The sequence below is a fragment of the Leucopleurus acutus genome, assembly GCF_964270905.1.
Source record: "Leucopleurus acutus genome assembly, chromosome: 13".
In the NCBI taxonomy this organism is placed as follows: domain Eukaryota; kingdom Metazoa; phylum Chordata; class Mammalia; order Artiodactyla; family Delphinidae; genus Leucopleurus; species Leucopleurus acutus.
Genome location: NC_139155.1, coordinates 83,666,138 through 83,694,066, shown reverse-complemented (window position 1 = coordinate 83,694,066; position 27,929 = coordinate 83,666,138). Strand labels below are relative to the sequence as shown.

Genomic DNA, 27,929 nt, shown 5'->3' with positions numbered 1-27,929 from the left:
GCTGCCCACGGGCTTTCTCTAGTTGCGGCGAGCAGGGGCTACTCTTCATTCTGGTGTGTGGGCTTCTCATTGAGGTGGAGCACGGGTTCTAGGCGCATGGGCTTCAGTAGTTGTGGCTCTAGAGCGCAGACTCAGTAGTTGTGGCACATGGGCTTAGTTGCTCCACAGCATGTGGGATCTTCCCGGACCAGGGCTCGAACCTGTGTCCCCTACAGTGGCAGGTGATTCTTAACCACTGCTCCACCAGGGAAGTCCTCTTGTTAATCTTATATTTCTAGCACCCCAGTGCCTGCCATCTAGTGGATTTGCAATTAATGATTGTTGAATGAATATTAACATTTCAGATGTTTTGAATTTTCTCTTTTATTTTCATTGTAAGTGAGAGAATAGGGTAAGAAATGCTTTTTTTCCCTCTAAATATTAATGTGGGGCAACAAATTCCAGCTATGCTTTTGGAATCATTTCTCTAATAGCCATGGTTATTTTTTCCTCATTAAAGTCATCTACAGGTGAGTCCTGGAATCAGAATGCCTCAGACAGTGGTTTTCTGTGTATTATTTTATAGGGTAATCCTTTCTAGTCTCCATCCCAGGATATAACAGAATATCAAATTTGTTCATTTCCATTTATGTGTTTTGTTTTATTACTTTTCTTTTATATTTAATGTCCACAGATTATTAGCTGCTATTGAGACATCTATTTCTTTTATTATTGTTAAAAACAGTGTATTATCCTTGTCTTTGTTTTGTAGAGTGATCTTAGAGAACGCTTCAGTGCAGCCAGCAGTGCCTCCAAAATTTTGCAGGAACGAATTGAGGAAATGAGAACAAGTAATAAAGAAAAAGACAATACCATCCTTCGACTGAAATCTAGACTTCAGGATTTAGAAGAGGCATTTGAGAATGCTTACAAACTCTCAGATGATAAAGAAGCAAGACTAAAACAAGAAAATAAAATGTTTCAAGATGTAAGTGACAAGTAACTCAGTGACGTGGTTGGCTAAAAGTAATTTCAGATATTGTAGTCTTACAAGCTATTATGATTTTTTCCACATTTATTTTCATTTTACATAACTTTGCTGTAGCTGCAAATATACGTAGACTTTTCTGATTGAGTTAGTTGGGTCTTATCTTAAAGCAGGAAGTCAGGGCTTTCAGAGCTATGGTGTCACTCCCACGCCTTTCTGTCTCTGGCAGGGCAGCCTTTGAGCTATCTTAAATCAGCATCTGTGTGTCTGGCAGGTACAACGGACCAGATTTACAACAGGCTTGATAAAATTTTTCACTTTGATTTAATTTCACTTAAAAGTTAGATTTGTATAACATTGAAACTGGATTAGGTTTTAGGTTTTGTTTTTTTTTTTAAGTAAAATCTGAAAGTATTTTGGCTGTTGATATTTTCTTCCTGATAGCTTTAGATTTGATTCTTGCTGCTTTGTTTTTTAAAATTTATTTTCCTGAAGGTAATACATGTCAATGGTTTACAATGGTCAAATATCAAATGAGAAACAGCAATCTTCTTCACCTCTCCCTATCCTGGAGTCCTCTACCCTAGAAGCCGTTATTTTCAGCTCTTTTAGCCATTCCTTCTAAAGTTTTGCTCCATGTTTCTAAGTAACAAACTTACATTGCTCTTTTTTTTTTCCCCATCAGTTGCAGACATTATATATTGACTACCCTCTGTGCAAGGTCACAGTGTAGCTTTCTTATACCATTTGCTCCCCAAACAAACACTCCCCCCCTCTTTCCAATGTGATTGATGTATTAAATTGATTCTGAGAAGCTTATTCTTTTTTTTTTTTTGCGGTATGCGGGCCTCTCACTGCTGTGGCCCCTCCCGTTGTGGAGCACAGGCTCCGGATGCGCAGGCTCAGCGGCCATGGCTCTCGGGCCCAGCCATTCCGCAGCATGTGGGATCTTCCCGGACCAAGGCACGAACCCGTGTCCCCTGCATCGGCAGGCGGACTCTCAACCACTGCGCCACCAGGGAAGCCCGAAGCTTATTCTTTTACATTTGAACAACTCAGAAATTGGAATGCATGTTTATAGTGTCATATTTTAATTGGCAGCACTTTTTCCTCTTAGTATTTTAGTAAATAATATTAAATAGCATTTCTAGTTAGTGGTGTCTTAGACTTTAAATATGATTTACTATCATTTATAAATGAATCAGAATTCAGTGTTTCTTATGTCTATGCAAATATTTTTCAAAGCTAAGCTGCAGTGTTCAGTGACTGCATTTCCTTTCTCTTACAACTTTTATTTTTCCTAGACTTAGTAATTGGCTTGTCTCTTTATCTGCTTGCTTAGTTTTTAAACATGCATAGCACTTCCTTTCCTCCCGCCTCCCCAGTATCCTTGCTTCAGTCTGAACTGATGGCCCTCGAGGTCTGATACACAGATTTCTAGGACTTGCCTTTTTTATCATCCTGGGAATTGCCTTCGCTTCTTTCCCATATTGAATCTGTCCTTTTGTGTGGATTCTATATCTTCTTTCTTGGTTTAACTCTGTTTTGCTAGAGTACATCTCCTGAGAAAAAGAAGGCGTAAGAGACAAATTTTGAGGCCTTTCACATCTGAAAACTTTTATAGCTGCAGTCACACTTTACTTTTTAAAAACGACTTTATGTTTTAGAACAGTTAGAATTACAGAAAAATTGAGGAGACAGTGGAGTGTTCCTATGTGCCCCCCACCATCTCCCCTGTTATTAGCGTCTTGCGTTAGTACCATACCTTGGCCACAATTAATGAGCCAATTTTTTTTTTTTAATGTGTGTTTATTTTGGCTGCTCCGGGTCTTAGTTGCCACATGCAGCCTTCTAAGTTGAGGCGTGCAGACTCTTAGCTGCGGCAGCACGTGGGATCTAGTTCCCCGACCAGGGATCTAACCCAGGCCCCCTGCATTGGGAGCGGGGAGTCTCACCCACTGGGCCACCAGGGAAGTCCCAGTGAGCCAATATTGATACATTATTATTAAGTAAACACCACAGTTTATTCAGATTTCCTTGCTTTTTTCCTAATGTTCTTTTTCTGCTCCAGGACTCCCTCTAGGAGACCAGATTACGTGTAGTCTTCATGTCTTCCTAGGCTCCTCTTGGCTGTGACAGTTTCTCAGGCTTTTCCTGTTTTTCATGATCTTGACAGTTTTGAGGAGAACTGGGCAGGTATTTTGCAGTATGTCCCTTGGGATTTGTCTAATATTTTTCTCATGATTAGACTAGGGTTATTAGGAGGAAAATCACAGAGGTAAAGTACCATTTTGGGCATATCATACATACCAGCAAGCCCTATGTTTTTTATTCCTTTATAGTCATTTTAGTAAAGTTTCAGGAGGGAGTGCATATGAACACTCCATTCCATGTGCCATATTTGATTAGAACTTTACATGGTTTGGTTATAACTGTTCTCATTCATACACATTAATAGTATAATTTTAGTGTGTGTGAGTACATGAGCTCCTGGTTTTTAAAACTTGTACTTCTTAACATCAGACCTACAGAAAGTTGCAAAAGTTGTGTGAATAATTTTCATATACCCTTCACCTAGATTCTGAAAGTTAACATTTTATAATATGTGCTTTATCATTCGGTCCACGTATAGTTTAAAGATTTTTTCAAAAAAAAAATAATTTTTTTTCCAAACTTTTTTAGGGTAAGTTAGAGATATAATGCATCTTTATCTCTAAATACTTCAAGGTCTATTTCTTAAAAACAAGGGCAGTCTTTTATATAGCCATAGCAAAATTAGGAAATTAACATTAATATAGTAATTTATACATGCCATTCAATATTTTGCAAGTTATACCACAAGTATTCCTTATAACAAAAGAAACTCTTTTTCCCTTGTTCGAGATCCGATCCAGGACTACATGTTGCATTGAGTTGTCACATCTCTTTTATCTCCTTCAACCTAGAGCAGATCCTCAGTTTTTCTGTCTTTTATAACCTTAAAACTCCTTGAAGATCATAGACTATTTTATAGAACTACTCCTTCTAACATGGTAGCCTCTAGCCACATGTGACTATTTAACTTTACACTGATTACAATTAAGTAAAATAAACAGTTCAGTTCCCCAGTTGCACTGGCCACATTTCAAGTGCTCAGCGGTCACACGTAGGTAGTGGCTGTGGTGTTGGGCAGCGCGGGGGGACTGCATCCGTCATCGCAGAGAGTCCGCTGGCCAGCACATTGTGGAATGGCCCTTAGTTTGGGTGTGTGTTTCTTCACAGTTAGATTGGGTTGTCGTGATGCACAGGAGCCCCTCTTAGCACTTCCTGTTAGGAGGCACGTGTGAACTATGTGGGTGTCAACTCCAGCCACTTGGTGAAGGTGGGGTTTGCCAGGGGTCTCCACTGTAAAGTTATATCCTGCCCCTCCCCCACTGCAGTTAACATGTAACTTATGAGAGGGTAATTTAAGGCTCTGCAAATCACATTTTTCTCATCAAACTTGTTACCCACTAGCTGTAGCATGTCCTGATGTGTCTTGCCTGAAACCACTAATTAAGGTGGCGGCTGCCAGATGGTGTTTTTTCTATTTCTATGATTCCCTCTCCATTTTACTGCAGGGAGTAGTCCTCCTTTCTTCTTTATTTCTGCTTATCAGTGTGGACTCATGGATTCTGATTTTATTCAGTGAGGTAGTCTTTTTTACTCTGTTTATTATTTTGATGCTTTGTCTTAGCTTTGGCCTGAGGGGTACGTGTGAAGCTGGCTTCTGTGACCTTTTGACAGTTTCCCGTCATTCTAGACTTCCTGCCACAGCCAGATGTTCCAGGCTCATCTTGTACTTTTCTAGCCCCGGCCCTAAGTCAGTCACTTTTCCCCGGAGCCCTGGTTCCTTTAAGTGGAAGATGGTATTTAGAAACTTAAGATCTAGGTATGTTCATTGCTTCTGGGATGTCATTGTTTTTAATTAAAAGCCCATCATTGTTTGAGTAGCAGTGAAGCACAAAGGGTAGGTAGAATGTTGTTTTCAGCTGAAATTGCATGAATATTTCCAGGGATAACACTGACTTTTTCCACGTTTATCATGTCACATATTTTAAGCACACAGAAAGGTATAGAGTAATGCGTTAAATCCCCATATACTGGCCATCCGTAGATACTGTTGAAAGACACTCTTCTATTCCTCTCTCTCCCACCCTAGAGGTGCCTGCTATGCTAAATGTGCTCTTGGTTATCCCCACTCTGTTCTTTTTACTTCTACTATAAATGCACGTTGTTTTAAACAATATATAGTAATGTTTCGTATGTTCGTAAACCATATATGAATTGTATTGCACTGTGTCCTTCTACCACCTGTTTTTCTCTCAACATTGTTTCTAAGATTTGCCGTGTTGATACATGTAGTTTTTATTCTTTTTTATTTAAACATTTATATGTGAAATATTTCTGGTATATACAAAGGTATAAAGAATAATATAACAAATACATGTAGACCGACCCACCACCCACCTTAAGAATCAAAATACTGTAGATGCCGTGGAGGCCCTCCACGTACCTTTTCTGATCACCTCTGCCTTCTTAGAAGTAATTGAACTGAATGGTGTGAATGTCATTCCCATGTCTGTCTTTGTATCATCATGTTTGTATGTTTGCTTAGTCAGTGTTGTTTGTTTGCCATATCTTAAAACTATAAATGCTATCATACTGTATTTACTGTTCTGAAACTTTTTTTCCTTTGTAAGACTTATCCAAGCTGATACATACAGCACTAATTCACTTGTTTTCATCCCTGTGTCATATTCCATTGTGTGAATATTCCACAATTTATTTATCCATTTTCCTGCTTCCAGTTTCTTTTTGTTGCTGTTATGAGCAGCACTGCCATGACCATTCCTATATACACATCCTGTGCCAACGTGTGCAAGTACCTCTAGGGTATTGTTGCAGTTACCAGAGCTGCAAAACAAATGACCCCAAACTGGACATACTCTGCTCATGGGCTCGGTGGTCTAGGAACTTGGACTGGGCTTAACAGGGACAGCTTATCTCGGCCCAGCATTATCTGGGACCTTAGCTGGAAACTCAGAAGCTGGGGCCTTTGATGATAGCTGTCAACTAAGCCTGCAGTTCTTTCCATGTTTCCTTCCATGTGGCCTCATTTGGGCTTCTTTGCAGCATAATGGCTGAGTACTAAGGACAGGCGTCCTGAAAGAACTTCCTGACAGCCACAGTGCCTTTCATGACTAGCCTTCTGCAAGCTTTCTAGCATCTTCTTTTTATCCCTGGTATTCTGATAGTCCATAACAGTGTTTGGGGCATAGGTTCTTCCAATCTGGAAATTAATGTCTTTTAGTTCTACAAATGCTGATGTTATTTCTCTATTAATTTCCTGCCTCTCTCTCTTCTCTTTCTCTGGAACTTTTATGAGTAGATGTTGTATTGCATGGGTTGATTCTCTAAGACTTATTTATGTTTTGGTGTTCATCATGGCCTCTTTGTCCTTTATCTTCCAGTCTTAGTATTAATTATGTCTTTTCTCATTGTTACTTTCTAAGAGCTCTTTATTCTCTGATTGCTAGTTTTTCAAAGCTTTCTGTTCTTGTTTTGTGACTATAACATTGTTATTTCTCTGAGGATATTAATAATAGCTTTCTTTTTTTTTTAAAGATTTATTTATTGTTTATTTTTGGCTGCGTTGGGTCTTAGTTGCAGCACACAGGATCTCCGTTGAAGCACGTGGGATCATTTGTTGTGGCGCGTGGGCTTCTCTCTAGTTGTGGTGTGTGGGTTTTCTCTTCTCTAGTTGTGGCGCGTTGGGTTCCAGAGCACGTGGGCTCTGTAGTTTGAGGCATGTGGGCTCTAGTTGAGGCACGTGAGCTCATTAGTTGTGGCACGTGGGCTTAGTTGCCCCGTGGCATGTGGGACCTTAGTTCCCTGACCAGGGATCGAACCCACATCCCCTGCATTGTAAGGCGGATTCTTTACCACTGGACCACCAAGGAGGTCCCAATAATAGCTTTCTTTTGATACTTTCCTTTAGTTTTGGTTCATTATTTCTTCTAAGTTAACCTTTCATTTTGATTTGAAGTCTGTTTCATATAGAATTTTTTTTTTCAAATGTTGGTTCTTTGGTAGGTTCACATTTAAGAGGGAGGCAGTAAAAAGCTATTTGGAGACCGTGTGCACAGATGGGACTTACTTCCTGGTACCTTCACTTACAAGCAGTTGTAAGTGATGCACCAGGCATTTGGTTAGGGAACCTCCCGGTGTAAATGTGTCTTTTTTTCTGGGGTTGTTCAGTTTTCCCAAAGAAAAGTCTTCCGGTTTCTTGTCTGGAACCTATCAGCCAGGCTCTCGTGGCAGTGAGGGAGGGGAGAGTCAAGTGGGTTTTTTTTCTTTTGAAGACATTTCCTTAGTCATTCTCTCTTTATCTCTTTGCCTCCCCCTCACACCCTGCTATCATACTTGTGTTTCCAATGTTGCATTTTTCTCTCACAGTCATGTCTTCTATGCCCTATTGCCTGACTGAACAGTCCACTGCTGTATGGGTTGAGAAAAGGCCCTGGGCTCTAACCCAGGACTTTGAACCAGTTTCCTGTGGTCAGCCCTGTGCTTCAACCCTGCCCACCACTGAACCTGGGGTTCAAGTTGTGAGCCTCTCAGGGTTATGAAGAGATCAACCTACTTGCCATTAGCATCCTTTATTCAGACTCTGGAAGTTGTAGCCTTGTTGCATCTTCATTGAAATCTCTCGCTCCTTGCTGTTACCTCCTTTGTTTTCTCTTTAATTGCTTCATTGTTAATTTAGTGGGATCTCTGGATAAAAAGAAAATCCTGTGATGAATCTCTCTTCTTTCACCAGAAGTCTCACTTATGTATTTTTAAATAAATTACCTAATTATATTAGTCTTTGGGGATTGTACCTTTACTCTGTGGAACTAACTTAACAAAAGGTAGTGTGCAACAGTTCCAAAGAGAACAATGCAAATACATTTTAATCTTTTCAAATACTGCTTAAAGGGCATTGATTGAAATAAATTGTTTTACTTTCTATTTTGAAATAAATTCAAATTTACAGAGAACTTGCAAGAACTGTCATACTCCTATATCCTAGGATCACCAGTTAACATTTTGCCATATTTGCTTTATCATGTCACATATATATATATTTTTTCACACACATACACATATATATATATATATATATATTTGTTTTTTTTTTCCTTGAACCATTTGAGAGTAAGTTGTAGACGTTGAGCCCCTGTACTTATATACTTTTGGTATGTGTTTCCTAAGAAATACATCCATAGTCACAGAAAAATTATCCAAATAAAGAAATCTAATACTGATGCAGTCCATATCCAGATTGTTCCTTTATGCCACCTTTTTCCCCAGTCCAGGATCTATTCACTTATCTCTTTAGTTGCCTTTAATCTGAAACAATGTGTTAACCTTTTTCTTTCATGACACTGGCAGCTTTGAAGAGTAAGGGCAGTTATTTTACAGACTGTCCCTCTGTTGATATTATAATATTTAATTTTGTGGTGCAATTCTTTGTTTTTCCTTGTAGCTTTTAGGAGAGTATGAGTCCCTTGGAAAAGAACACGAAAGAGTAAAGGTAACAGTTGATCATTCATGTTCTGAACTTCCTGTCGGGGCAAAAGCATTAGTTTGGAAGTCGAGAGATCTGACCCTTTCTCCCTTTCTCTTCCCCTCCTCTGTCCCCATCTGGCTATTTGAACTAGACCGCTCACTTATCCTCTCGTGTCAGTTTCCTTATTTTCAAATATCTGCCCATTTAACTCACAAATTTGTTAATTTAACAAATATTTATTGAATGGCTATTGCATTTGAGATGAGATGAAATTTTTAGAAGAGGATAAAATACCATACAAATGCAAATAATTATTTAATACTATTTAAATATAAGGTTTTGTTTTTCAAAACATTAGCTTTTTGTGGGGTTGAGTTAATTATGTTTAAATTCTTAATTAAAACTTTGTTTGGGATCTACGTATTTGAATTCATTGAAACCCCACAATAAGTAAGTGGGGTCCAAGTAGTTCTGTTGCATAAAATGCAGGGTTGTGATTATTCAAGGTTAGTGAAAAGGCCTGCATAGCTAGGTAGCCAAGATGTCTGGGGTTTCAGGGGCCAATTGTTATATCTGAAATCTCATCATTGCAGGTATTCGCTTTGCCATTTACTGAGGTTTTAGTCAAGTTTGTGTTTAAAATATGTCCATTTTAACACTGTTTCTAATCAAGCAAAGCATAATAGGCTTTGCTTATTAAACAGGGGGCTGACACACAGCTATTTGTATAAACCAGTATTTTGCTCTTCATTTTTTCCCTTGAATCATGTATATTGGCTCTGTGGCTGATGCCATACTTGCTGAGTATCTGCATAATTTTCTTTGTAGCTCTCTGGTGTAGTCTTAGATTAGTTTTATATTATGCATTTTAAAATAAAAGGAATACATCTGAATATCTATCTTCAGTTATCTGAATTTTTCCTTTATTTTCATAGGATACATTAAATAAAACTGAGAACAAATTGCTTGATGCACACACTCAGATTTCTGATTTGAAAAGGTAAAACATATTGTCTTACTAATAAGCAAATACCGCTAACTGTTCTTTCAGGCCTTAAATATGTGTCTATATTAAAAGTGATGAAAAAAGCTTTTCTTGGGGATTTTTAAGCACTTTGAGATTAGATTTTAATCCTCATCTTCCCTTCACCTGGAAATGCATTTGATTTTAGCCAAAGAGTTTTCAATGATTAGAATATATTGGTGGCTGTGCCTGAAAGGTGTGCAGGTCCCCAAACATTATGTATTTACTTAGCATAGGTAAAACCTAAGTGATATTAAATCGTTGAAAAGAATTTTAAGAAGTAGTCTAATTCACTGAATTATCTTTGTGCTCCAAAAAGAAAATAGCATTCACACCAATTTTGTGGTTATCTACTTTCTTAAAGACCTGGTTTGAGGGCTGTATTCATGATCTGATTTGCTTACTTAGGGAAGGAACAGTCATTAAGTTGTCCCTATGGCAAATGAATAGATATTTCTAATTGGCTTTAGTGTATATTTTTGTAGTTTTATTTGGAGAAAAGTGATGTCCCTGTCTTAGAGATTTTATTGCGCTCTTAAGGACTTCTCATAGGGAAGAACAGGAACAGTCTAGCTTTCTTGTCTGCTCAAGTCTTTTCTGTGAAGCATTCAATTCTAGGGATCGTTTGTTATCCGTTTGGTGTAAGCATTAGCCCTGTTAGAGCTTTCTCCCTCAAACCTTCCTTGCAACAGAGTAGGTAAGAATTTAAGTTTAAAAGATGAGATGGAGACATATTCAAAGTTTTAAAAGACAGAAAGAATGCCAAGATATCCACAAAACAATTAACTGGCCACAGTGCTTATTTTCTCTTGGTAAGCTTGAAGATAAGCTTTTATTCTGAACACAGCACAAATCAGATGAGCTGCCTATAGGTTGAGAGTTGTTCAGAACAGGAAGTTCTTTTTAATAGCTCTGCTTCGGATGGTAAGCCTGCTTCCTCTTTTGTGAGAGCCTTACCCGTGTATATGTCATATGAATACATACCTATTAGAATTAAACATGTTAGAATTGCAATTTATTTGATTGCTGCATTTATTTTATTTTTATTTAATTTATACTGTTTTTATCTGTAGTAAAATTTCTAAATTTTTTTTTTTACTTTCTGTATTAAGTGTATGTGTTGTTCCCTTTTCCTTCAGTTGTAGCGTATGAAATGCTCCTTTGTAGAGTTTCTTCTATTTGCCTTCCTATTTATTCTCCCTGATTTTTTTCAGCTTTTTAAAGTGTAATGTGGCTTTTTACTATGAAGAAGGTTTATGCATGTGCAGCTCTTTTGTCACCCCTTTCCTAGAAGTATCTGTTAAATAAGTAATTTGTAGTTGAGCTGTATTTTAAGTTTGTTGAAATGTACTTAATTTATCTTATTGCTTTTGAATTAGAACAATTTCAAAACTTGAAGCTCAGGTCAAGCAAGTAGAGCATGAAAATATGTTAAGTCTTCGTCATAATTCTAAAACTCCTATGAGACCCTCACGTGCCAAGTAAGTTACTTCGTTTAATCTCTCTGTAAAGCTAGTAATAGGCGTACCCTGTAATTGAATTGAGACACTCATCTGTCTAAATCGTGAGGAAGACACAGTTAAATGTCATCACAGAACCTGATGCGTGAAAACATCTAACTGTTAGATATCGAGAAAGCTCATGTGCAGAGGCATTTGCCGAAAGGTAATGTGGAGTCAGATTGGGAGTGACGAGAACTGGGATGCTTTATTTGTTTTTGACTCTGCCCAGCCGTGTGACCTTAGACAGATCACTTCATTTTTTGGAGCTCAGTTTTATCATCTGTAAAAACAAGGACACTGGGTTAGAACATCTCAAAAGGTCTTTTAGCCCTATACTTCCAGAAATTTTATTCCCGTGTTAATGGAAACAATTATGAAGATGGATCTGCATTAGGTTGTATGGATTTTTCTTTCTAGTTTTTCCAAATTAGCTTTGTTATAATCTAAGAGCATTATCTTGATGATTCATTTATGCAGTAAGTTTTGTTCATATTAGAATTGTTTTTATTGTGATTTTGATGTAAATAAAGAGTATTAAATGAGTAGGTCATAACTTCCTAATATTGGTGTTTTATCAGAAAAAGATTAACTTGCAAATGTCAACCTAAGTTGTAATTGTCAAATGAGAAACTTTTTCTAGATCTTTACTAATTAATATTAGTAGGACATAATGAATTATTGAAAGGTAAGATAATGTAAATAACTGAAATTGGACATTTGAGATTGAACAAAAAGGAGGGCTAAAGTTGGAGTCAGGGAGGGGCCTTTCTGTGGAGGGACGCGTTAGTGGAGAGGGAAGACATGCAGAGTCGTTCAGGTGGGAGGTGTGGAGGGAGGGGTGTTCCAGGCAGAGACAGTGCTCTTGCTGAGTCCTGAGGTAGAAAAGCGCTTAGTCTCATGTTTGAAGAACCCAGAGGCGGCGCATGTGGCCTGACTGTTCCCAGCAAGGGACAAAGGAGCCCCAGATAAAATCACAGACCCATCATACATAGCTTTCTAAGCCAGGGTCAAGGGTTTGGATTTTACTGTAAGTCCATTGGGACACCTTTGACGGGTTTTTGTTTTGTTTTGTTTTGTTTTTTTGTGGCACGCGGGCCTCTCACTGACGTGGCCTCTCCCGATGCGGAGCACAGGCTCCGGACGCGCTGGCTCAGCGGCCATGGCTCACGGGCCCAGCCGCTCCGCGGCATGTGGAATCTTCCCAGACCGGGGCACGAACCCGTGTCCCCTGCATCGGCAGGCGGACTCTCAAACACTGCGCCACCAGGGAAGCCCGGGTTTTATATAGTAAAATTGTGTCACCTGATTTCTATTTTTTTTAATGCACCTGCCACGAGGAGGGGAAAAGAGTAGAAGCAGAGAGACTAATTAGGCTATTGCAGGGCTAGGAGAGAGATGGTGCTAGCTGGGTGGTGGCCATAGAAATGGACAGACGAGAAGGATTTGAGAAGATTCTGGATGAATTGGATGGCAAGGTAAGAAAGGGAGGCGTCAGGTCAGTCCTTTGTTTCTGTCTTGAACAGCTAAAGGTGTAGCATTGAACCAGGGAGGAGATGGGAAGAGCAGACCATGGGGTAAAGATCAGAATTTATGTCTTGAAGATCTTCGTTTGAGATTCATGTAAATTCCAAGTGGAAATCAAGCAGGTGATGATAAATTTCCGTGTGGAGTGCAGAAATGAGGCTGGAGTTATAAATATTGGAGTCGTCTTTCTAGATAGGGCTTAAAGCTGCTGGATGGATGCGTCTGTTTAGTGAGAAGCAAGCCCAGGACAAGGCTCTGAAGAACCCCAGTGCTTTGGGGTTGGGTAGAGAAGGAGCTGGCAAAGGAACCTGAGAAAGAGCTGCTGGAGACCGGGAGAAAGACTGAGGCAGCTGTTAAGAGAGCCAGTGAGGTGAGGAATGGGGGTCTGTTGGATTTGTAAGCTGGAGGTTCCTGATGACCTGGAGAGCAGTTGGCACGGAGTGACCGAAGCGGAAGGCAGTGGTGAATGTATTGAAGAGTGAATGAACACAACCTAGATGTCTAACAGCCTGAATGTCAGTATATTGTGATACATTTATGCATAATACTGCTCAGCATGACAGTGCACAGCCTAGATTGGTGGTTGGCAAACTACAGCTCCCCAGCCAAATCTAGCCTACTGCCTGTGTTGTTTTTTTTTTTTTTGCTCTGGGCTGCACGGCTTGCAGGATCTTCGTTCCCTGACCAGGGGTTGAACCTGGGCCCACGGCAGTGAAATCGCGGAGTCCTAACCACTGGACTGCCAGGGAATTCCCATACCACCTGTTTTTGTAAGGCCTGTGAGCAAAGAATGGTTTTTGTTTTTAAATGTTTGGAAAAAAAAATCAAAGAATAATATTTCATGACACCTGAAAACTATATGAAATTCAGCTTTCAGTGTCCAGAAATAAAGTTTTATTGGAACATACCTAAGCTTATTCATTTGTGTATTGTCTATAGGTGCTTTGTGCTGCAGTGACAAAGTTGAGTAGTTGTGACAGAGACTATCTGGCCCATAATACCTAAAATATTTATCGTCTGGCTCTTTACTCACAGTTGCCAACCCCATAACTAGCCTGTCAACATGGTTTAATCTTAAGAAAATAATATGGAACACAACAAAAAACTAGTTGCAGAAGAAATTGGGTACTAGGTATATCGACTTTAGCATGTACATCAGCTCTGCAGATCTTACGGGTCATACAGGTGGAGTAAAGGTGTAAAAGCACTCATGGGGATGCTGAACACAAATTTAGCATGAACGGTTGCTTTTGGGAAGAATGAAGTTGGAAAGGTACACAGGGGACTTCAGTTGTATCTGTATTGTTCCGCTCCGTAGGATTCTAAAGGATATACAGCAGAGAATCAAGATTTTATAAAGCGGGTTGGTTGGTGCCTGAGTATCATCTGGATGTCTTCATGCTTGAACTATTTTACATTTAAAAAATTTTTTTATTTATTTATTTTTAGCTGCGTTGGGTCTTCATTGCTGCACGCAGGCTTTCTCTAGTCCTGGCGAGCAGGGGCTACGCTTCGTTGTGGTGTGTGAGCTTCTCATTGCGGTGGCTTCTCGTTGCGGAGCATGAGCTCTAGGCGAGAGACCTCTAGAGTGCAGGCTCAGTAGTTGTGGCGCACGGGCTTAGTTGCTCTGTGGCATGTGGGATCTTCCTGGACCAGGGCTTGAACCCGTGTTCCCTGCATTGGCAGGCGGATTCTTAACCACTGCGCCGCCAGGGAAGTCCTACATTTTTTAAGTGAACAGGAACCAATAAAGGATTAGTATCCAGAATATAAAGGACTTCTACAAATCAAAAAAAAAAGAGAACCTCCTCAATAAAAAAGTGATAAAAAATATGAACAAGCTGTTCACAGAAAAAGAAACCTAAATGGCTAATGAAAATGAAAAGATGCTCATTTCACTAATAATCAGAAAGTTGCAAATGAAAACAGTAATGGGATACCACTCACACCATCAGACAGGCCAGTCATTGTAAAATTTCACAAAGATATGAAGAAACAGGAACTCTCAAACTACTGGTTTGACTGAAAATTGGTACAGCGCATCTGGAGGGTGATTTGTCAGTATCCAGTAAGACTGGAGGTGAGCACACCCCAAATTCCACAGTTCTAGTTTAAGGTGTTTACCTTGGAGAAATTCTGACACATGTTCATTAGAGCATTGTTGAAAGGTGATACATTAGAAACTAAACATCCACCAACAGGAGAAAGGATAAATGACTTGTGATGCAGTCATACTGTGGATAAACTATTAAAATGGTAGAGCTGTAGATATTAACATGGGTAAGTCTCAAACATAATGTTGAGTAGAAAAAGCAGCATTAAAAGGATGCGTACATTATGCCCTTTATGTAATTTTAAAAATGCAAACAACCATATATATGCTATTTATGTCTTACAATTAAAAACACATATGGTAAAGATGTTAGCATTTATTAAAACTAAGTATGGGCAAGTGCTTGTTATAGTACTCTTTGTAATTTTCTAAGAATGTTTGAAATGATTCTTAATTTAAAAATTGAGGGGAAAAGGAGTGACTGGGAGCTGAAATGAAAATACTGATAGATAAAAGAGGCAACTCTTAAAAAGTTTGGTTGTGAAAGGAAGCAGAGAGAGGAAGACAGGAGTTCCTGTCCTGTGGTTTCTATTTTCTCTCTGGAGTGTGATGCAAGGTTATCACCTGACAGTCAAGGCTGGGGCGAGAGGTTTGAGGAGAGTGGAGAGGGTGTCAGATAGTCATATTGGGGAATCGGAGCTCCTTAATTACGGGAAGATGTGTTGGCAGCCAGCGTTGGGTGTCCACTTGAGATAGTGATGGTGATTCTGTGGTGATACCCCAGTCTACACAGCTGGGCAGCTTTTGTCCAGCAAAGCTCAACTGTAGGAGTACAGACACAGAAGAAAAGTGAGCTCATTGTAGTCAGACAGGCTTAGGTTTGCTGCCAGTCAGATGCGATGGCAAGTGAGCAGGGAAGGGGGTCCAGACGATGAGTACTGGTTACCAGGAGCGTGGGCTGGGGTGGTGGTGGGAGTGGGGTGAAGAGGAGCCCGACAGCTAGGAGGGGCTGGTGCCCAGGGAAGGGGAGGCCCAGGGTCGTGGGCCTCGCAGTGAGAGCGCCATGGGGATGCTCGAGCACGGGAGCCAGAGCATCTTTGGAGCTGTGATTTCTGAAGGGAGCTGCCTTCTCTGGGATGATGCGTGCAGTGAGCGTCCTCTGAAGGGGCGACTGAACAAGGGAGTCGGGTCGTTGGCAGGAGTTGGGAGCAGCTCCCGTGTGCGCATGGAGGCCGCGCCGGATGAGGGCAGGAGGCGGTGTGGAGAGGATGAGGCCTCGAGTGACCGGAGTGTATGGTGGGGTGAGCCTCAGTCGGGCCGGGCTTCACAGTCACAGGGAGGAATGTCATGGTCTAGAACTACACTGTTCAGTACAGCAGTGCTGGCCACCACAGCTGTTTAAATCTAGCTGCGTTGCAAGCATTTACGAGCTCGTGTGTATGTGGCCGGTGGCCACGGTATTGTACTGTGCACATGGAGGGCGTTTTCTGTCTTCACAGAAAATTCTGTCGGCAATGCTGGTCTGGGAGGAACAGGCAAGGTGCTCTTGCTTCACCTCAGGGCCCTGAGCTCGACGGGGCATAAAGGGTGTGAAGTGCGGTGAGGGGCTGGGCCGGGGTGTTCGGAGCCGGGTACACGTGACGGTACCTAAATCTTGACTGTTCTTCTGAAACCAAGAATGACAATTCAGTTGGAGCTGAAAACTGTAAAATAGAGTTCATCTAGCTAAAATAAGATTGTTTTATGCTGTTTTTAAATTCCTGTGTAAATGTGGAAATAATATTTCAGAGCAGGTTGTTTTCTGTATGTGCTCTGTCTAAACTGGAGCGCAGACCATGCAATGCCTGAGAACACTTCTCGTCCTCACAGCACGCTGGCGAGCTCCGACGTCAGCCGGCGGAAGTGGCTGATCCCGGGAGCAGAGCATTCCATCTTCACTGGGCAGCCTCTGGACACGCGGGACAGCAAGGCAGACAGCCAGCCGGAGGACACCTGCCTTGCTGGGTGAGACAGCTCCGTCGAAGATCATATTTAGAGACTGTTAGGTTTTCTTAGAGATTTCAGTTGCCTTTCAAAGTTCAGGAAGTTGTAAAGAACCATCTCCTTGTTCCTTTTATGTCTTAATTTTGAGGATCTGATTTTTATTTTGAAAGGCTAGTGCTTTTCGGAAATTTGCCTTCTGTAGGCCTTGAGGAGCTATCTCCACCTGTGCCGCTGGCAGAGTGCTGTGCCCTGTGCACGGGCTTACAGTTCGGACAAGAGGTTGGTCCTCACCCTCCAGATAGCTGAGCCCCCCATGAGCAACCTCGTTCATTTACTCCAGAGTGCCATATAAATATTACATTTCTGTATGTTCTAGGCTGTGAAAAGGATTGGGAAGCACTGTTCTATTATATACAGGCTCAATTTTATTGATTTGCCTTGTGAAGCATACGTATTCATTGTGGAGTAACTGTCAACCCTCATGGTACTCCCCTAGTAATCCCGGTAAACCATCTTAGTTCAGGCTGCTACAACAAATTACCCTTGACTGGGTGGCTTAAGCAACAAGCAGTTATGTCCTACAGTTCTGGAGGTGGGCAGTCTGAGATCAGGGTGCCAGCATGGTTGGGTCCTGGTTCTGTCCTCACATGGCCTTTCTTTGGTGCATGTGTGTAGGGAGAGATCAAGATGTCTCTTCCTTATTTTATAAGGGCACTAATCCCAGCTTGGGGGCTTTACCCTCATGATCTCATCAAAACCTAATCACCTCCAAAAGGTGAGGACAAGAATTCGTCATAAGAATCGCGTTCAACATAAGAATTCTGGGGAGACACAAATATTCTGTTCATAGCACCGTGTGTCTTACAATTATTATTTAAGGTACCATTCTCCTCTGGAAAAGGATCCTTCACCTGGAAGTTCACCAACAAGTTTATTGATAAAAAACCAAAGAGACACTTCAGACACACCAATCATGAAAGCTTTGAAAGAACTTGATGAAGAAAAAGTATTTAAAAATTGGGGCACACAGACGGAGAAAGAGGATACCTCAAATAGTAAGTATTTTATTCCTTGTTTGATAGAAATATAGATATATAGATCTCTTTCTCCCCCAATTATATTGCCTTCTTAAAATGAAATGCCTCAAGTAATAAAATAAAAAGTTAAATTTATTTTTATGCTGTTTTGGCCCCATTGCAGACAGTTGAATCCCCTAGTTGTTAATTTTTTTAAGTAATTAATTAATTAATTTGGCTATGACGGGTCTTAGTTGCAACACGTGGGATCTTCATTGAGGCATGTGGGATCTTTTGTTGCGACGTGCTGACTCTTCATTGTGGCGCGCGGGCTTCTCTCTGGTTGTGACGTGCGGGTTTTCTCTCTCTAGTTGTGGCGCTCAGGCTCCAGGCCGTGTGAGCCCAGTAGTTGTGGCACTCTGGCTTAGTTGCCCCGCGGCATGTGGGATCTTAGTTCCCCGACCAGGAATCGAACCCCCATCCCCTGCATTGTAAGGTGGATTCTTTACCACTGGACCACCAGGGAAGTCCCCCCCAGTTGTTAATTTATCATTGTCATCACATAGGTACCTTTTCAAATGACATATTATGTTCTGATTATTAAAGATTTACGTGGCATTCTTAAGGATATTTGAAAACTTTTCATATCAATTTGTCTTACTTGCACACATCAAAAAGTTACGACAGGCATTTGGTGTTCATAAAGTGAGATGTAACGTTTCCTACTCTCCCTTTCTTGGTTACTGAGCATCTATCAGTAGGACAAGAAGTATGTTTAATACTGTTTATTTCACAGGTCCAGGCGCTTGTACTTGCTCTGGTGCTTATTTGGTTGGGCCTGCTAATTACATCATTAACGTCTTTGGCATTGCCTTTCCAAAGCAGTATCTGCTAGTAAATAAATTAGTGACCTGCTTTCTAAAAATAAACTCTTGAAAAATCACCTTGAATGCCAGTTGTAAACAGAGAACCAGAATGAATTCATTAAAAACTCACACGTTTTTCTTCATCAAGCATTTTTTAGCATTGTAATGTGGTGCATTTTGCAAGTAATCATTATAATCTAGATGGTGAGATGAATTGCTTGCTTGGTGTAACCATCTGTTAATAAAAAGCAGATAACTGAAGCTAGGTTTGTTTTGTATTTTTGTTTTTCTTTTTTTACATTTTCTGTTACAGAATTAGTGACTCCTCGGCTAACTGACACTTCAGTCAATGCAAGTCGGTCCCCAGAGAAAGGTGCCCAGCAAAGACAAAAGAGATTTAATTCTGCTTCACAGAGATCGTCATCTTTACCACCTGCAAATCGTAAATCAAGTACTCCAAGTAAGAGTTAGAGGTTTATGTCTCTTGGGCTTGGAAGAGTGGCATCTGAGCCATACACACTGTTTGATGCTTTCTGTGTCCCTTACACTCTTCCTAGCACCTAGTACAGTGCTCTGAACACAGAATCCCTAAATACGATCTTGTTCAATAACACCATCTGATTGCACAGTTACTATGACTATAACTGAAGAAATTCTCACCGTTTATCAAAGTGAGATTTTTGAGTGCGTCCCGCAAATGTTTTGCAACTAATACCACTTCACAGTTTTTGAGACAAACTCAACTAGATATTTTGACAACTATCTAATTAAACAGTAGTTCAAACAAATTAAGCTAGCCTGAAAAATGATGTTTTTTTCCATATATTTACCTAAGGTTACTCAGCATTAGTCACCTTTTTCTTTAGCCAATTATAAGTATGGTCTTAAAGTTAAGCATTGGGCCTCTGTGTATCCTTAATTTCCATCTCCGTAACTGCTGAGGAGATTCGTGTATGACTGTGTTATTAGGAATGTTCACTAGTGCACTGGTGTTTCCATCTTATTTCCAGTCGACTTCTAAAATCCTGAAAAACCAGTTTTGAGTCAGAGCGCTGCAACTACAGTCTGATACACTAAAATCTTGCCAGTGGTTTCCTCTAGATGTTAGGATTATGAACTATTTTTACTTTGTATACTCTTATTTATCTTCGAAAAAGTTTTACAATGAAAATGTATTCTTAGTTAGAAATAAGGTACTGGAAAAGAAGCTATGCTCTGCCAACGTAGCACATACATAGAAGGAACAGACTGTCTCCTCTTCGTTTTCCTCTGTAGCAAAAAGAGAGATTATGTTAACACCAGTGACTGTGGCTTATAGTCCAAAGCGATCCCCTAAAGAAAATTTGTCCCCAGGATTTAGTCATCTACTTAGCAAAAATGAAAGCAGCCCGATTCGGTAAGTTCTCTAAAATTGTTGAATAAAATATATATAGTATTGATTTTTTAAAAATGTCAACTTATGCCTCTAGCTGTCACTAATTTTTCAGTTGTTAATGGGGATTCTGTGGATTTAAATCATTTAAATAAATGTCATACTAAAAATAAAAAAGTACTATAATACGTGAAAACAGTTTTTAAGTGTGTAAACTGGCTACTATAAAATTTAAATACTGCCTCAGAACCTCTTCCAGCTTTTGGATATAGAATGATAATTCTTTGTTTTCCTGAAAAGGTATAAGATACAGGGAGAATTGGGGGCCATTTGTACAAGAAAGTGGGCTGTCGTGGTATGGCCCTGGCACTAAACACAAGTTTACCTGTGCTCCTGAGAAAGTTCTCTCTGAAGTGTGGTTGGGAGTGTGTGTTGTGGTGGGAGGGCCACTGACTCCTAAGACATGAGAGCTGGTGGCCCAGCTCCGTCAGGCTCTTGGGGAAAATTACTGAAGCACATTGAACCTCAGTTTCCTCTTCTATAAAACGGGGGTAATAATGCCTACCTGCTTATTTCATATGGTTGTTACAAAGATCGGATGAGATAATGTATTGGTAAATGCTTTAAGTCGCCAGTATGTAAATATGATTTTGTGTTAGAAAATATAAATTAAATTTCAGTTTTAAAAAATTATATGACCACCTTTCTCTTTTAAAGATATGTGAATATGTAAGTTAACTGGATGCCAGCTCATCTTTCTAGTGGAGATAGGGAACATCAGTTAACACTTTTTTTCTCACAAGTAACTTGCTTCATTCAATAGATTTGATATACTTTTGGATGATTTAGATACTGTTCCTGTGTCTACAGTACAACGTCCCAATCCAAGGAAACAACTCCAGTTTCTTCCTCTAGATGACTCAGAAGGTACCTTTTCCTAAAAAAATTATCAGTTATGGTTTTAGTCTTTCATTTTGTGAGTTTCTGGTATCTTTTCAAGGTTCTAAATGTTATTATATCCTGCACTTAAATCTTTTTTTACCCAAGGGCCTCTAAAAATAAGCATTTGTGACACTCATATTGTGTCAGTGTTGTTATCCTCATTGGAAAGTTGGGAAACCGAGGTACAGGGGATGTTAATCTTTAATTACCAGGGCCATACTGTTCAGTTTTTTATATTCTGTAACTTATATGCACCTTCTTTTTCTCATTTATATTTTAAGTTTCTTTTTCTCATTTATCTTATAAAGTTATAAGATAATGTATGTGAAATCACTTGGGTAGGCCCTTAAAATACTAACTTTGTAATGTTGGTATATGTCCGCTAAATGTGTTGTTTAGTTTTTAAACTTTTTTTTTGCTTTAAGTTTATTTAGGGAAGTTGTGAAGATTGTCAAACTGAGGGCAGGGCTTTTAGAATTCTGTGGAGAAAAAAACTGAGTATATATGATTCATTATGTATCTCTTTTCATTACATTTTTTTTGGCCGTGTAGCAGCCATTTCCAGAAAGTGAAGTTGGGTAACATATTTGGTATGTACATGCTCTGTTAGAAGAGCTGATAAGAAATAAAAGAAACTTCTTTTCTCTCTGACAGAAAAAAAATACTCAGAAAAAACCACTGACATCCATGTTAATCATAGCTCTTCCCCCGAACCGTTGCCAAGTGGAGTGAAGAAAGTCTCTGTGAGATCAGCCTGGGAGAAGAATAAATCAGTTAGCTATGAACAGTGTAAGCCTGCCTACGTACCACCACAGGGTAATGATTTTGAGTATACAGCAAAAATTAGGACCCTAGCTGAAACGGAACGGTTTTTTGATGAACTTACAAAAGAAAAAGACCAGGTAAAAACAAACATAAAAAAGTGTCTTAAATCTTTGTCTGCACTTAATGCTTACGTCTGAGGAAGAGTCAGGAGGGAATTACTGAGTCAAACCCAGGAAGTTACTGTGGATGCCACACAGAGCTGCACTAGAAACGTGTGTGAGCCAAGCTGTTGTTACTAATTGTGACAGAGGGGACTTATGCGAAGTCGAGATGGACGAGAAAGTACTAGGCTGAAGTCTTTTCTTTCCATTCTGTTATAAACCTCCCTGCCACTAATTAGAATTCTCCTATTTTTATTTAAACATTTTTTTGTGTTAACAGATTGAGGCAGCACTAAGCCGAATGCCTTCTACTGGAGGACGAATCACTCTGCAGACAAGATTGAATCAGGTGAAGTGACTTACCCTGAGTCTGCTTTGGAGGCTTGGTGCGAGTCAGTGCTCCATTTAACCACGAGGATTTTTTTTTTTTTTTGCGGTACGCGGGCCTCTCACTGTCGTGGCTTCTCCCGTTGCGGAGCACAGGCTCCGGACGCGCAGGCTCAGCGGCCATGGCTCACGGGCCCAGCCGCTCCGCGGCGTGTGGGATCTTCCCGGACCGGGGCACGAACCCGTGTCCCCTGCATCGGCAGGCGGACCCTCAACCACTGCGCCACCAGGGAAGCCCTCGATGATTTTTTAATATCACAGTTTTTAGGCACACTGAAACAGTCGATCAAAACTTTCAGCCTTTACAGGAAGTGTTTGGGTGATAGCATATTTTATAACTGCATGCTAGCTTTCAGGAACAAAAAGTGATTTTACCTTTATACTTCTAAGAAAAAGGTGTTCATGCCATCATGTTTTCAAGAAACTAACTTGGGAGCAAATGGCAATATGTCTATTAACAGATTTTACATTTTTAAGGCTCTCACATTAAATCTCCCTTTTTTGTGTTTGTTTTTTCCTCCCCAATCTGCAGTTTATTTCTGAACCCCTTTCCATTTAGTAGACATATAAAACAGTGGCACTTTGCAACTGGAATAGATGTGAGGTTAAAAAGAGAGGTGTGATTCCATTATTGAGCAGGAGATGGTGCAGCAAAGTGGGCTGTGTACATTTTTTTTAGTTGCTTTTCAAAGAGAATTAAAATGCATGAAACCATGGAACATTTTAAATCTCTTTTTGTAACATTTTAAACATAACAGCAATGATATGTCTCTTATATAACTGCAAGCTTTGGCTTTTCAGTGCCTTAATGTCAGGAAAAGTTCAGTTTCAGATTGATCTGTGAGAAAGACACACAGAAAATAGCAGAGGTCTTTTTCTAGGGCCTGTATCCTTAACTTCTCTTTTCTTCTGACTTTCTTTCATTTTTTCTGTTGTTCTGAACGTTTTTATTCAATAATTTGTAAAAGTCAACACATGAAATTCATTTTAAAATAGTTTACTGGGGGGACTTCCCTGGCAGTCCAGTGGTTAAGACTCCGTGCTTCCAATGCAGGGGGTGCAGGTTCGATCACTGGTCGGGGTACTAAGATATCCCGCATGCCGCGAGGTGCAGCCAAAATAAATAAATAAACAAACAAACAAATAAATAAAATAAAACAGTTTACTGGGAAAGTAGAAGGAAAACTTGTTCATACTCTAATCTAAATATCTGAAACTTTTGTTTAATATATTTTTCTACATAATGATGATAAGCTCTTAAAATAAGACTTAGAGGGCCCTAGGTTCTGTTCATATATGTCAAAGCTATTTCAATCCAGTAAGAAGACAAATGGCAGCAAAAAAGGGCTGAGGATGCTTGTGTATGATTCATACGTAAAAAAGGTAAAATTGGGCAAAAAATATTGAAAAATGCTTGGCCTCACCAATGAGTAAAAAAATCCCACACATTTAAACAAAAGCATGGTTTTTAAACTATCACATTGGCAGGTATTTAAAAAAAAAACAAAAAACAAAAAACCACCAGAACCTGGGCTAGGGAAAAGCTTATCCTTGTACACGCGAGTGGAAGGAGAAAGCGTCACAGACTTTCTGGAGTTCAGCTTGACATGTATCCAAAGCTTTAAAATTTTACATTTCTTTGGACCTTGCATTTTTACTTTTGGGAATGATTCCTAAGGCAGTATTTATAGGTGTGTGTAGGGGTATGTTTCAGAATATATATTGCAGCATTGTTTGTGATATATGAAATTAGAAGCAACCTAAATTTCAACTAAAAGATTCTTGATTAAATATGGTATATCTGATAGAGTATTGCACATTAATTTACAATGCTGTCATAAAGTATATTCCATAACAAGAAGAGTTAAATTGAAGGACATTCTGAAGTAGAGTTTGATTCTGATTTTATTTTTCTTGAAACTGCGGGAAGCCGGAAAGGGGCACCGTGGTCGTTTGGTGCTTCTTGCTCGCCTGTCTTCTAAAAATTCTAAAATGAACGTGTAATTTTTTTTACAATTTAAAGTTGTTGAAGAGAAAATTTTTAAGTTGTATTTCAGGATACCATTGGAGTTAATATCTAATAAAGTATCTAAAATGATGAATATATATTCCAGGTACTATTTAACAGTAGTACTATTTATTTAAAAATAGCATTTGTTACACTGACTCATTGTGAAATATCTTGTTTCTTGGAAAAGTCTCCTCCAGCGTTTTTCCTCTTTTTTAACCTAGAAATTTTTGTCACAAGAAAGTTATTTGATATACTTGTAAGTGGGATACGGCACCAGTCAGATGTGTCCGTTTCTTCTGGCGAAATGTGTGAAGAACGTTCTAGGTTCCTCTTGTACTGTTCTCAGTTCAACGGAGTTAAATAATTCTCTCCTTCTATTTAAAGATAAGCAGTTATCTTGAATGGTTGAAAAGTTGATTTATGTTTCGTTTAAAAGAAATAATGTAAATGACGATTTGTATAAAAACCAAAATGATCGTAATTTTGATGTTTATACTTGCTCTTTTGCTGAAAGAAAAGTCATTTTGGTGGTAATTATAGAATCGGTGAACTTGATGTAGAATTCTAATTAAGTTTTTTCCATGATTTTCACCCAGGAAGCCTTGGAAGATCGCTTGGAGAAGATTAATCGAGAGCTGGGTTCAGTTCGTATGACATTAAAGAAATTTCATGTTTTGCGCACCTCTGCAAATCTTTGAGATTTGTAGCCATTAAATGTTGAGGCAGTTTTGTTTGCACTAATGTGTAATTATGCACTCAGAAAAGGCAAACTATTTTGTACTGTTTATAAGCTTTCACTCAGTAGTTTTACAATCATGCTCTTCTTTACACTTGCTATTTTATACTTCAAATGGCCACATATTTTCAAGATATTTTTGTTATGCTCAGGAATCTCTTGTATATTTTACTATTTAAAAAGTATTATTTTTAAATAGTATATATATCCAATTTATAGCAAGAATAAGGAAATGTAAATAGGGGAGACAGCTTTGTTTCTAAACAAATAGTGTTATCCTTTTACCATTAACTTTGCACACCAATTTTATAAACTTGTTCTACGTTGTGAATATGATTCTTTTTTTTTAAATAAATGCTTAAGGACAGCTTCCGTAATGATAGAGTAATACATGCTGAATGCAAAAAAAAAAAAAAAAAAAAAAACCAAAAAACAGCATACCTTGGATTTAGTTGTGTTGAAGTTTTTTAAAAATAGTAATGTAATTCATGTTTGAACCGTGTCTTAGAGTGAATATTGGAATAGTTAATAATGGAAATACTGGAATATTGGAAAGCTTTGAAAGTAAGAATATCTCATTTTGTTTCCCTTAAACTTCATTATTTGTAAGAAAGAAAAATGATAGAGATGTAATTCTCTAATTTTGTGATAGATGTAGTACTTTTCAGAAAAGTTTAACAACTGGGGAGTTGTAGCTTTCTGCCCATCATTCTGAATGTAATTTGTGTCCCGCCCTTGACAATGAGGTGATAAAGCTTTGATGGAAATATAGGCCACCACTCAGGTTGTAAGAGCAACCCCAGTTTCCTCAGTGTACGTGGCCTCAGCTGTCAGATCATCATGAAGACATTTTTAACCCCTATCCCCACCCCCACCCCCACCCCCACCCCGCCAAAAAGAAAAATAAATACTCCCATAGTAGCTGCTGTAAGAACAGTAGGTTGAGATGAGAGCAACCTTCCCTGCTTGTTACTGGACAGGGAACGTGTCTAGATAGAGCTCGGTGCCTTTCGCGTGGCCTTGCTGGAGGGCTCCAGCGCACTGCCTTGGCAATGCCTCCTGGCTCTCAGAAGTAGCACGTGGGCAGGAAGCTGTGCTCTGATCGGGAGCGTAGCAGGTAGAGGTCCTGACTTCTGGTCAGGTCCAGGCTGCTTAGCTGCCCACTTTTTGGTGGCCAGTCAGAACCCAGTGCCCACATATTCAAGCTTGGTATGTGTTGACAAACAGACTCATTCCAAACTTTCACCATTGATTCCCACTGATTCTGGTTTTCCAGTTTGGTTTACTTTTGAGCTTTTTCTCCTTCTTCTGTGGCTCTTGAGAGCATGTAGTTATATTGAGCCAAGCCACCCATTATTCCATTAGGGTATATGTATGCCTTCGAGCAGGGATCTCAGATAATCTCTGAGCACCCTTCACCGGAGCTTCCCCTGCCTGAGCTCGGGCCTGGTGCCTGCAGCCTCCCTGCTCAGCTCAGGGGTTCCCAGCAAGCGGGGGTCGCCTGACAGCGGCCTCTCTTGCTCCTTCCTGTCCGTGAATCAAACCTTTGCTTCCAACTTCTGCAACCTGTTGGAGACCTCCAGCTAATCAGTTACTCATCAGCAGAATCAAGTGCCTTATTCTTGGTGTTTTTTCCTAGTCTTTTTTTCTTTTTAATCTCCTAGTTATAGTGAAGAAAACGTTCTTTTTAATCAAGTTCCAGGAGAGCTTGTGTCAAGACTTAATAAAGGGATTGACTTTACCGATGATACTCCCTTTAATGTGTTCCTATACATGATATTAAAAACTAACTTGAAAATTATTAGGATGTTTCATTGTTCCCTACTTGTATTGTAAAGTCTATTACATTCTTAAGAATAGGAAATGGCCATTTCAGAAGAGATGAGCGTTTTCTCTTGTCAGGGAGTTATCTTCTTAGTAGTCTTATTCCAATCTAAGCCCCATTAAGATGTCTTCTGTACCTCTCAGGAAACATATGCTTTGATTTGTGACGTGTGTAATAGATTGGAAGTATCAGTCACTTATTTAAAATTAAGGAAAAAAAATTTTTTCTTCGTAGCTGTGAAGAGGGACACCAAGGAAAATCCTTTCAGCCGTCTTTCCCTTTGGTAATGCTTAACGTACAAATACTCCAGTTAAAAACAAGCTGAAAGCTGGAGAGGTGGCAAGCTTAAAAAGCACCTGTTGTTGCTGTGTCTGGGGCTGAGCTGCAGTTAGTGACAAACCTAAGTGAATCTTCCACTTCTGGGAAGTGCCTTTTAAAATGCAAGTAGAGTTACTGCTCTCCTTTCCCCTGGATCTACCCCCTTCCTTTCCCTGAAAAGCCTCCTGAGGTAGGGGGAATGTCCTCTGTCCTTCGAGGGTCCCAAGTAGATGTAGCTACTAGGCAGCACTAGGACTGTAGCAGCTGGGCAGGGGACAGGCGAGACAGACAGACCTGGGTCACACCCTGCTCAGGGCCGCCTTCCTCCATGTAAAGATAAGAAGCTGCCTTCCATTGTGAGAGCTTATGTAAAGTGCCTGGTGTCTAGTAAGTTTTCAATAAACAGTACATTTCTGATTCATTCTGGGTTATTAAATAGGCTTTTGAAGTAGCGATTTCAGTGCTTTCTTAGAAAAGTAGACTGTGTCCCCAGCAATTGACTTAAAAACTGCCTTGGGTTGGTTGACATTTGTTAGGTGGTCTAAGCTGTTCTCTCCATCTTTTTGCAAAAAATGAGCTTTCTTAGAGTTTAAGTGAGCTGGGCTCATTTAGAGTTTAAATGGTGTGCTTTTTTTAATGAGTAATTGATAACTTGGCTAGTGTAAGTTCAGAAGCCCTGTGATCTTAAGTAAAGTAGATGATTTGGGGGTTATCTGATATAGGCTGTTTTACCAAAAAAAAAAAAAAAAAGTATTGCCAATGTAATCAAAATAATTGCACCTTTGAATGTTCCATAATTAGACTTCTAAAGGTGCTGGCCTGTGACACAGGAGCACATGAAGGAAGTGGCTGCCACTGAACGTTTGGAAGATCTATATGAAGATTATGATTTGCTTTTGGAGTT

The 27,929-nt window shown here is 39.6% G+C and overlaps 1 protein-coding gene across 1 annotated transcript in view; it reads left to right on the top strand.

Moving 5' to 3' along the window:
- MPHOSPH9 (M-phase phosphoprotein 9) overlaps positions 1-25,099 on the top strand; it is a gene marked incomplete at its 5' end in the record, with an annotated part of 51,440 nt that extends 26,341 nt beyond the window's left edge. The window contains 12 exon segments of the mRNA XM_082853042.1: positions 752-967; positions 8,517-8,564; positions 9,476-9,540; positions 10,944-11,045; positions 16,513-16,647; positions 17,506-17,681; positions 18,822-18,968; positions 19,784-19,904; positions 20,704-20,807; positions 21,477-21,724; positions 22,029-22,097; positions 24,743-25,099. Of these exon segments, the coding sequence (XP_082709168.1) occupies positions 752-967; positions 8,517-8,564; positions 9,476-9,540; positions 10,944-11,045; positions 16,513-16,647; positions 17,506-17,681; positions 18,822-18,968; positions 19,784-19,904; positions 20,704-20,807; positions 21,477-21,724; positions 22,029-22,097; positions 24,743-24,844 (1,533 nt within the window). The 3' untranslated portion in view covers positions 24,845-25,099.
- Positions 25,100-27,929: the final 2,830 nt, after the last annotated feature.